Source organism: Rana temporaria, chromosome 3 (genome assembly GCF_905171775.1).
Source record: "Rana temporaria chromosome 3, aRanTem1.1, whole genome shotgun sequence".
Classification (NCBI taxonomy): domain Eukaryota; kingdom Metazoa; phylum Chordata; class Amphibia; order Anura; family Ranidae; genus Rana; species Rana temporaria.
Window position 1 is genome coordinate 218,890,913 of NC_053491.1, and position 12,071 is coordinate 218,902,983.

At 42.5% G+C, this 12,071-nt stretch overlaps 1 protein-coding gene across 4 annotated transcripts in view; it reads right to left on the bottom strand.

The window, feature by feature from the left end:
• The window catches only part of SLC41A2 (solute carrier family 41 member 2), a 124,502-nt gene that overhangs the window by 22,846 nt on the left and 89,585 nt on the right, over positions 1 to 12,071 (bottom strand). For all 4 annotated transcript variants that reach the window (XM_040344264.1, XM_040344266.1, XM_040344265.1 and 1 more), the window contains exons 9-10: positions 6,499 to 6,630; positions 921 to 1,069 (exon numbers count right to left, since the gene is read on the bottom strand). In XM_040344264.1, coding sequence (XP_040200198.1) covers positions 921 to 1,069; positions 6,499 to 6,630 — 281 coding nt within the window. The remainder of the gene's footprint in view (positions 1 to 920; positions 1,070 to 6,498; positions 6,631 to 12,071) is intronic.

Here is a 12,071-nt window from a genome sequence, read left to right on the forward strand (position 1 = left end):
TCGCCACTCTGACCGGGCCTCCCGTCCCACCGGGAGACCCGATCCTCCATCCGCCGCATTCTGTGTTCAGGCGGAGACTGACACTAAGCCGTAAACGGCTTTGATTCAGTCTCCGCATTGAAACCACGGAAGCGGCGTCATGACGTCACTTTCGGGTTTCTCGGCTGCCAATGGCGCCGGATTTAAAAAAGTACACAGTATTCAGAATCGCCGTTTTCGGCGATCTGAATACTTTGAAGTGCAAAGGAGGGCTCGGAGGTCTTTTAGACCCCGATCCCTCCATAAAGAGTACCTGTCACCACCTATTGCTGTCACAAGGGATGTTTACATTCCTTGTGACAGCAATAAAAGTGATCAAAATGTAAAAAAAAAAAAAAAAAAAAAAAAAAAACAATTTAATATTATAAAAAAAAATAAAATAAATAAGAAAACAAAAAAAAAAAATGTTTTAAAGGGTGAACCTCCTTAATCGCGCGATTAATCGTGAGTTAACTATGACATTAATGCGATTAATCGCGATTAGAAATTTTAATCGCTTGACAGCACTAAATATAAGCAATGTGTCCTTCGTTTTAAAAATCTACCATAGGATAAATAACAGAGGAATAAGTAGTTTATAGTAGATAATGGCTGCAGCTTGGCAGCACAAAAACTATTCATTCCTAATCATATTTCCACTACATAAAATCTCTTTGGTAACATAGTAGACAAATGACAAATATAGACAAAAACAGATGTTGCTGGGTGCAATTCATTAAGCAAATGAACATGTTTGTGTTGTACCTTAGACTGGCTAATGAGAAGCAGATACACTGTGACAATGCCACTGAATACAGGAATCTGGCAGCATGAACAATTGGAGATGATAAAGAACACAGCATTCTGCAGTCAAAACATTCCAGTAAGAGTTCCTACAGTACCTGTAATATAGCTGCCAATAAATAAACCACGATGAAGATGGGAGTCAGAGACGTGTGACCACTCTTCATTAAATAAATGGTGTATAAAAAAATTAAGTGTCCAGGGATGACAAGAGAGACGAGAACTTGAGCCGATTTCCTATTTGGACCTATGAAAGAGAACAGATTGCGTTAGGGGTCTAGGGGTCATGAAGTCATTAACGTAATGAAATCCTGCTCAATAATTTATCCCTTGCGCACACTTTCATCAATCATTATTCAGTGATAAAACAAAATGTTATGGTGTTTTCAAACTAGTAATTGGCAACCTTTGCTATGTTACAATTGGTCATCCTCCAGGCATATGGCAAGGTATACATATAATTAGAAGACGAAGTACCCAGGCCTAGTCAGCCTCTATCAGGATATAGAAAGTTGTATAATGGTAAGAAAGTCCTTAAAAAAAAAAACACACAACAACAACATACTGTACATTGTGCCCTCTGCAACCAGAATCCCTTCACTCTCCACTTGAATAGTGTTTTTAAAATAGGGTGCTGCAAGCACAGGCCGAGCTCGCCCTGGATCAGTGTCACAAGTTTCCATGGTGTGCGCCGACCAGTCACTAGCGCCATAACATCTAAAGTTATCCTAAGGCCATAATGCACAGCGTCATTGGCCATGGCAGTGCATAACAAGCATGCACAGCAAGTCTACCCCAGCATTCAGGAGAGGACCGAAGTTCATCCCTTTACCATGCTGCTGGAGTCAAGGGGTAGGGCTCTGATATGGAGAGTGAACTGTGGTGTGATGGGGGGGGGGGGGGGGGGGGACTCGAATGTGATGAGGACTCCGACGAGTAGACTTTGTCATGTGGAAACTCATATGTGATGGGGGGTGGCTTGGGGCTTCGAATGCATAGGGTGGACTCTGTTATAGTGATGGAGTGTCTCTGATGCGATCAGGGGACCTCTAATGTGAAGTCAATTTCATCAAGGCACTTGTGTGCACCATCCCAGACTTCCCATTGATAACATTTAAGCTGAATTAGAATAACAAAAATCTGTTAAGGGTAACAAAAGCACCTCGGTGCCCAATGGATTTCCCAGCGTTGGAGAGGGAGGTGGTGTTGGTTTGCGATCAACATGGATTTTATCCCTCCACCTGAAACTTATTTTTTTTTTTTTTTTTTAAGATATTTTTATTGCAGTTTTACGACATACAGACATCGTCCAAAAAGGTACGAACCAAAAAAAAGGTACAAACCAAAAAAAGGGTACAAACCAAAAAAAGGGTACAAACCAAAAAAACGACAACACTGATAACAGGATGATCCTAATCCAGCACATCATGAAAATCTGGACAGTGTGCAATAATAAACTAAATATTACATCTACCAGTGGATATAAACATCAACAGAGGAGTAAGCAATGTTTTTTTTTTTTAACATCCTGGGCATAACAGAAGTTCCAGACTAATACAACACTCACAAGGTGAACCACTGTCATGGTAGTACAGGGGAGAGGGTCAGTGGGCTAGCCAGCCATATGCCCCATATTTTGTGGATGTCCGCTGAAAATAAAATAAAAAAATATTAAAAGCCAGCAGCTACAAATACTGCAGCTGCTGACTTTTAATATTAGGACATTACCTGTCCTGGAGTCCAGCGCCTTCCGCAGGAGAGGACGAGCGATCTCTTGTCACTCTGCTGCCCCGCCACCATCCTCGGTGAGGGAACCAGGAAGAGAAGCGCTCCAGCTTCACTGCCCGGTTCCCTACGGCGCTTGCGAGAGTTGCGCTACGCCTGCCGATTGGCTCTCGCTGTGTACTGGAAGCCGAGTGTTCCCAGAACACAACGGGTGGGGGGGAGGCGACGTCTTGCCCGCAGTTTACCCGAGACAGTGTGGCCGTAAGTGGGTGCAAATACCTGTCTTTAGACAGCAGTTGGTCCGCAACCACGGAAGCAGTCAGCAGTGGGGGATAGTCCCATTTTATACAGTCTAGCAAGGGTGAGGTGTGAATGGAAATTTTTCAGTTGAATCACCCTGTCCCTCGAGGCGATAACAGGAGGTTTTGAACGTATCATATAAAATCAGACCAATTCTCTTCTGTAATAGCGATATCAAAAAGGTGGCCCGCCTCTCTTGAGCCCTCCGCCCTCTTGATGCATTGCAGGTATCTAAACACAGTTTACACCTTCACTTAACAGAGGTTACTAGACTGGACCTGCAATGATGAAAAACATATAAAAAGGAAAAGAGCGCACGACTGCCCTAGTGCAATACTGTTAATTATTAAAATGAAAAAAAATCTAAAAAGGTAGGAGGTTTTGCACTCACAAGCATTGGACATGAATCGCATGTGCTGCTAAATGTATGCCTCCTTTCTTGGTCTGTATCACTTAGTTGACTCCCAAGAACGAGTGGTTGTGGTTGTGGTGGTGTTATTCAAATCCTCTGTCCTCATCTCATCAAGCTGTGTCTGCTGCTGAACACACGCACGGTCCAGCCGGCGCTGCGTGATGTCACTCGTGGCCAGAATGGGGAGTCGAAGTGCAGCATCTTCTCTAGCTCACAAACAAACGATTGCCACGACTACATGTTTCGGAGGCGTGGCCTCCTTCAGGCAATGATGTCCCACCATGACGCCCCCTACTACCGCGATTCCTAACCTAAACTCTCCCACAGGTGAGGCCATCTCCTCTCTGGGGGCCATTTTCCAAGCTTTCCATGGTTTTTATGAATCCTTATATACACCACCACATTACTCTTGGGTTTAGACCCAGAGAGGTTGGCATCTCTTCTGGATCCGATAGCCCTTGGCTGGCTCTCTGACGCAGAGATCTGATCTAGTTGAACCAATGATCACAGAGGAGGTGCTTGCAGTGATTAACTCCCTATCTGCTGGCAAGGCTCCTGGCCCAGATCTTCTGGTTGATGTAGCGCATGCTGACATGTTGGCTCCCCGACTGGCAGCCCTATACTTTTATTGCCTGGAGCAAGGCTCTCTCCCACCTTCCATGGCACACGCGCACGTTATTCTTATTCCCAAAACTGGTAAAGATCCAAAGTTATGTGCCTCATAGACCTATTGCACTTCTTAACAATGACCTTAAAATACTGACCAACTCCTCACTGCTAGACTTAACCCTTTACTTCCCTCCATTAAAGACTTGGATCAGACCGGGTTTATTGGCCCACAAGTCTACGGATATTCTTTGTAGATTTTCAATGCCTTGCATGAAGGTTAGTGAACCATCAGGGTACCAGCGTGGTTGCCTTTCCTGTGAGATTCTGCGGAGGATGGGGTTCTCTTCAGCTACAATGGGTGGACAAATTTACCTATTATGGGGTACATATCTCGAGAAATGTGGCTGACTTCATTCCACTAAACTTGTCCCCAGTGGTCAACTCAGTAAGAGCCAAGCTGAAAGCTTGGGAGAATCTTCCTCTGTCCCTGCTGGGTCATATTAACCTCATCAAAATGAAAATCCTTCCCCAACTTAATTTTTTATTTTTTTTGCAATTCCCCTCAATGGATTCACAAATCTTTTTCCCCCAACTAAATAAAAAAATTCTCCTCTGTTCTTTGGGGCCCACGTCGTCCCCGTTTCAAGTTCACTACTTTAATGCACCCTTGGTCGCAGGGGGCCTGGCATTCGCAGATTGCTACACATATCATTGCAGCTCAATTAGTCACAGCATTTTTGTGGCTAGTTCCGGATAGAGTCAACTCGGCTTTGGCACTCAGGCTGCGACGGTACAGTCTGTGGAGGCTTTGTCGAACCGTCCTCTGCGAGGTCCAAAGGCTCCATACAACCTGATCCCCCTCTATGTGTACCACCCTAAGCCCCTATACAACCTATTTGATTTTCTGCAGATTTTTGTTCCGTATAGTGCAAGGGCCTGCCTGATTGCATACAAATTTAAACTCTTAAGGTTTGAGCTCATATGTTTTTGGTAAATCTGAAGACAAAAATCTGCAGAAATACTGCGCATGGGGCCTGAAAGGAGGGTCTGGCCTGTGAAAAGTACCCGCTGACTGCTGTATCCCCAAACTTCCCCCTTTGAAACAATACCAACCTACAGCACTTTTTTGAAATTCCGAACCCTGTGGTATGGGCCAAGTCACGTATTAAAGTTCTTTCAGCCATTACCTCTGACCTCTCCATTTTCTCCTTTGATCGCTTAATTTCTCAACATAATGCTCCGCTCTCACACATATTCAGCTATATGCAGTTGTCCATGCTTTCCAGGCTTAGTTCCCATCAGGTGAAAGGCAGCTGGTGCAATTGGACTTGGAGCAGATTTTGCGCTTTGACTGTACAGAGAAACCCCCCTCCATGCTATACACACACACACACACACACACACACACACACACCTCCTCGGGGTCTCATTTCCTGATTTTTTGCACTTTGGGCATATCTCACCTCCATTCCGGTGCACAAGATATGGTCTTTTCTCTTCCCAGAGTGCCGGGACTACATTCACATCTTCTGGTCCTGACCAGTAATTCGTTTTTTGGGCACAAATCCTTATGGAGGTGAATGAACTACTAAGCATCTCTATTGTTCCATCCCCAAGAATATGCCTTCTGGGGTTGGTGGAGGAACTGGTGCCCAGGGTGGCCGAGAGAACCTTATTGGGCTCTTGCTGTTCTATGCCAGGAAATCCATTGTTCTTTCCCTCTATAGGTCTATGGAAAAAATCACTTGTCAATAATGTGGTACCCCTATACAGAGGCTTTCCAAAAAAATATGAGGAGTGTGGACTAAGTGGTTAGCAGAACCATCTACCTCTGCAGCGGACTAGGAAACCCTCCTAATATCTGACGGCCTCCCTTGAAGACCTAATAGATCAGTCCTTGATAGCACAATAATTCAGGTGAGCTATTTCATTATCAGTCCACCCTTGGAGCATAAACCAGGTCAGCTCATTGATGATGGTATACTATGGAACTTTGTAAATCTAACATTTTTTGGTAGCGTAATGCTTCCTTGTGACCCCCTGCGTGGGTCTCTTCTCTGAGAATAGCCAGATGTTGGCTGTGTTGTTGTACATTTGTATTGTCTGTTGATTATGGAAAAAAAAAAAAAAAAAAGATAAATAAAAAAAAAAAAAGTGTGCATTTATCTGCCAATCATGAATTAATTGGATTTTTTGTAAAAATGTTGTTTTGATGAACAAAATATATGGTTTGGAGGGTCTTATACAAACTTTGAAAGCTATAGGTGAAAAATAAAAAAGCAAAAATTGCTAAAATGGTCTGGCCACCTGAGGGTAAAAATGGAGTACAATGCCTAGCAGCAAAAGGGTTAAGACATGAAATCAATGATCAAAAGATCTCTTGTAGCAGACTTGTCTGATTAGTACAACGGATCATTTACATTTTGAATTTAGGAAAAGAATCTAACCAGTAAAAGGGTGTACCATTTCTGGACACAGGATGAAATTATGGATACTAAAAATCAATCAGGTATTCAGTGGCACAGATGACACAGAACAGACAGGGATTGGCATTGTAGCAAATGTGAATGAATAATATTGGGAAAAGTGCATCGTCGTGATTTTCCCGATTAGACTACCATTAAACATACCTGCTCCACAAAAGGTCCTACAAGGATGGTAACACCCCTTGGCATCGTCTGACAGCTCTCCGGGAATGCTGTGTAAGTGAAGATAGGTAGAAATCCTGCTGGCCTGAATGGCTACTAAATTTCCACCAATACCTGCATGAATAAAAAACACACATTTTATGACTGAAGACAATTTATGTTCATCTAATAAACTAAAACTGCTTTGATGTTAAAGTGTAGCTAAACATAAAAACCAAAATAAGTTAGTTATTTTTTCTCAGATTCATTTTCACCTGGTGATCCTGCCAGTAACACATTTCCGGTCCTAGGGTGACAAAGCTCGCTTACTGTACTGCATCTATGAAAAGCAGCAGTGTTTCTCTAGGATGCTTGCCTCTGACCACAGAAAAACTGCCCCTCTCCATAACACGGGGAAGTGTTCTAAAGAATGGGGTAAACTAGGCAAGGCTGATATTATTGCAGCATAGACAGAACGTCAGCTTTTTAAAGCAAAGCTTTGGAGTTCACTGAATTTCTGGAAGGATCAACAGGATCCCCCCCAACAGATATAACAAGGTAGATTTAACAGACCAACATGGAGCAAATGGGGGGGGGGGGTAACTGTTAGGGTTTATATGCACTTTAATAATATCTTCATTATTATTATATATAATAAATAATGTGTGTATTTCATACTGCCACAATATTTAAGATGCACATTACTGATTACAGAGGAAATATATGCCTTTTCTAGCAAATATCCTTGGTCAGAGTTACAAACATGGCAGCTGACTGACTGAAATGCCAAAGAACTTTTCAATATTGTATTGAGTCATGGCTCTACTAATGGATGAAAACCATGAAAAACAGCAGAATTCCATAAGAAAGAAAAAAAACATGTGTTGCATTTGTCTTTTACCATCATACTGTGCAGTACAGTGCAGTTTCAATTTAAATCAGATGTGCAAATGAGACCTAGAATCATCCAAACCACTTCCTGTGAACCCAGACAGTCATGGATAAGAAATGTCATCAACATGCCTACAAGATTGTCACATAATACACGATCACATAAATGTACAACGTTTGGGACCAGAGACACAAGACATGTCATCATTAAGGATGAGCTCCAGCGTGTTCGCATAGTACACGTGCAGAGCCCTCCAGGAAGTCTGCACGGCGCTGCGCTAATCACAGCCAGGGAGACATTTCACGATCCCTGCAGCCGAGCATCGGGACAATGTCTCCCTGACTATGATTCGCGCAGCGCCGTGCACACTTCCTGGCGGGCTCTGCACGTGTACTATGCGAACACGCCAGAGCTCATTCTTAGTCAACATGCTGATCTGGCCTTGCATCACAATTTAAAAGAATGGTACTGTACCTATTAGGCTTGCACCAATACTGGTATCGGTATCAGTATGTCATGGTTATGCAGTAATGTTTTTCTGTCTGCTTACTTCTCCATCTGTTCTGCTTTATAGGCCAGCCACTCTCACCTGGCTGCTTAAGTAGTCTCTTCTCTAAGCATGGCTCCACCCCAGGCCCCATCAGGGAACTCTATATTAACCTATGCACTGCAAGCCAACCGTGCTGATCAACATTGTTAGTTGTGCGATTTGGTTTCCTGCTTGCCGTGTGCTATACGTCTCAGTTTTACCGATCTTGGCTTGTTCTCGACTATCCCTGCCTGCTTGTGACCCTGACCTCTGGCGTGTTCTATGTTTATCCTAGTCGCTCTGACCTTTGGCTTATCCCCTTACTATCTCTTGTTATACTAGTCTGCTGCTTCCTCTCTATCCTCCTGTAGCCTACTGTGAGCGTGAGCTGGGAGACTCTGGGGACCGCGAACTGGAGCCAGTTGCAGCCCAGTCCATCCTCACCACTAGAGGCTCTGGTGAACACATGCTGGCTCTTAGACTTCGTGCACCAGGGAATCTTATGCTCTAGCTCCCTGTGGGATCCCTGTTGGTGCTCCAGTGGACCTGCCTCCCTTAACCCCCCAGAGTTCCATTACGCAGCAGTCAGCCATAGGGTCCACTACCTTAGCGGTGCACTACTGACCCCAACGGTGTGCATCCGTCACCTGGCCTCACAGTATCAGTATCTGCGACAATGCTAAGCATTTGCATGAGTATCGGTACTCATGCAAATGCTCTGATACTGGAAGCCAATACTTCCAGGATTTTTTTTTTCCCCCATCTGTCAGAGGAATGCAGGGGGAAACAAAAAGAATGAGGCCACCACGTCCTTAACAACCGATGACATTTCAGCTGTCCCTGTCTCCTCCTCCACTCCAGTCTGCTGTCACTTCTGCCCTTTTTGGAAAAAATATACACTTTTTTTTATTAAAAAAAAACAAAAACAAAAACAAAACAGTAAAGTAAGCCCAATTGTTTTTATTTTGTGAAAGATAATGCTACGCCGAGTAAATTGATATCCAACATGTCACGTTTCAAAATTGCGCCCGCTCGTGGAATGGCGTCAAACTTTACCCATAAAAATCTCCATAGGCGACGTTTAAAAAATTCTACAGGTTGCATGTTTTGAGTTACAGAGGAGGTCTAGAGCTAGAATTATTGCTCTCGCTCCAGCGATACCTCACATGTGTGGTTTTTGAACACTGTTTTCACATTCGTTCGCTTCTGCGTGCGAGCTCGTCTTATTCATTTTACTTTGATTTTAAAACTTAAAAAAAATATAAAAAAAATTTGGGTCACTTTTATTCCCATTACAGAGAATGTAAACAATCACTTGTAACAGAAAAAAAGCATGACAGGTCCTCTTAAAAATATGATCTGGGGGTCAAAAAATACCTCAGATCTCATATTTGGACTTAAATGCAAAAATTACAAAAAAATGTTCCTTTAAGAGGTATGGGCGGAAGTGACGTTTTGACATCGCTTCCGTCCTGCTATGGTATGGAGCTGGGCAGGGGCCATCTTGCCCTCACTAGTATCCATACCAAGGAAGGAGAAGGACCCAATTGCCAGGAGGCCCTCTTTTGCTGCCGATAACGGTGATCTCGATGTGAATCCGCCACAGAGACCACCATGATCATAAACAGGACCGCCCACTGAAAAGATGGATACCTCGGTTGTGGCAGCAGCTGCTGCCGTTACCATGTTACCCATCTTTAAAATGCCGATGTATATATACAGTGGGCGGTCAATAAGTGGTTAAGGACTCTGCAATTCAAGAATTTGTTGTTGGGTATGATTTTTGCATTAATTGAATAAACAATGAATTCATTTATACGTTTACAAAAAATTGTATTGGTGCATCCCTAGTACCTATACCTCATTTGGTGAGCATTGCCTTGCCCAGAAATATGGGGCCTTCTGCCACCGATATCAGAGGAGAATAGGAATGACTAGTAATGCTAGGACTGTCTGGAGGAATATATTATATATATATATATATATATATATATATATATATATATATATATATATATATGTGTGATTTTTAAACATTAAAATATGAATTTTACCAGGTATCAACAAAGTGCCAAAATAACACAAGGGGTCTAATTCGGAGTATTCTAGTGATCTGGGAATCACTGTCTGTTCCCAAATACACTTATTGCAGGTGCCATGCTATCTCTCACATTCAGAAAGCCCGATATAAAATGTCAACAAAACATTCAAAACTGCCTTAAGCTGGCTATACTATAGATGGATTGAAATCTGTCCAGTTCAGCAGTGACCAGCTGAATTTCAATCCATGTGTGGCCGTTCCAGATTGACAGGAGTCGATTGAACCACTGACTTACGTCTAACTGACTTGTTGCAGCAAAAGTTCTCTCAATCAGCGGCTGCAGACACTGATCAGTTATGCCGAAAGCGGAGATTCTACTCTAACAATACAATTGCACAGCAGGGAGGATTCCTCCATCTTGCTTGTGTGGATGGTGGAATCAATTTGTTTTTTTTATGGATCCGCCAAAAAATAAAACAAGACTTATCTATGGCCAGCAAAAGAAGTTTGTGAGGGAAGGGAATCTAAATGCAACTTATTACTAGAACTCACCTTAAGGTAAAGCATGTGGACTTTATGTTTGACGTGCACAGGTTTTAATTGGACAGTATAGATAAACCAATTGGCCAATAACTTAACCCCTTATGATTTTTACAACTGAGGACTTTAAAAGCACATAGTATATTTAGAAAGTGGAGGCACAAATTACAAGCCCAACTCCAGCCAAAAATGTATTTAATTTTGGATAGGTGGGTGAAAGCCTCTGTCAGGTATTAAGGGAGGTTTCTCTTCATATCCTGCCAAGAAAGGAAGCAGTGAAAAATCTTTCCAGCAAAACACTGCTGGGAAACTGGTAAAACACATTTTAGTAGAATGTGGAAGAGGTTAAAACAGGGGTGTCAAACTCAATTTCATTGTGGGCCATGTCAGCATGATTGTTGCCCTCAAAGAGCCTGTTTTTGGAAGAATATACAAGTGTTTCTGTGGTTTCTTTTCTCAGAGCATAGGTGCAGGAACTCAACCACAACCGCATGCATGCTGGGCAGATATTAAGGGGGCAATAAATAGCAAGAGTGCGTTACGTGCAGTTCCAGGGGTACCGTATGTGCAGAGTTCAGGAGTAAGCTACATAGCAAGTGCTGGGTTCAGGGATGCACTATGTACAAAGTTCGGGATGTACAGAGTGCAGTTTCAAAAGTTCAAAAGGTTAAAAATTGCCCTGGGTGCGAGGGCCACATGAAATGGCCTGGCAGGCTGGATTAGGCCCATGGGCTTTGGGTTTGACATGTGGGTTAGAATATTTGTATTGCTGTCTGTGCTTTGATTGTCCTGGTGGAATCAAAAACGGAAACGAGAAGAAACTTTTAATTCAATACTAAAATAAAAATTATGACTGAAGTAGGGCTTTAAAACTTGTGTTATTCAACCAGAAACACGTTTTTAATGTTCGAACCGACGGAATTGTGGCTGTAGTTGAGCCTAGTTTAAAATTAATAGAATACTGAACACATTTTGAGGAATCCTCTTAGTATAATGCCTGGATCACTTTCAGTATGGCTTCTTAAAAAACACATCTGTCATGACTGAAATATAGGGGTGTCCAGTGCTGGCCTCCTGAATAAACTAGTTGACTGGCTGTTTCATACAGTACCTAGAATAAAAATGCACCAAAAAGGACAATTGGAGAAAAGTCTGCATTTCCATGGTTGTTTCAGGTCAAGGACTCAAAGTGTTTATGCGAATGCATCTGCATAACAGATAGGTATTTTGGAGAAAGCAATGGAAGCCCTCATAATTCTCTCATGACAATTGTATTTTAATGTTCACTGAAAAACAATAAATCTAAAAAAAAAAAAAAAAAAAAAAAACACAAGCTATACAATGTAATGTTTTTAATCTGCTAAAAACGCCCTTTTCATATCAAGATGGCTGCCTTCAAAGTGATCCAAGTGTGTTCACACATGCCTCACATATATACCCAGTGGCCTGGTTGGATTAATGCTGCATTAGGCATCTTAAAATATGCTGGAATATTTACTGATCTGTATCAGACTATTTTTTATTTTTATGAAACTGAAGATGTCACCTATCTACTGCCTGCATGCGCTACCAAC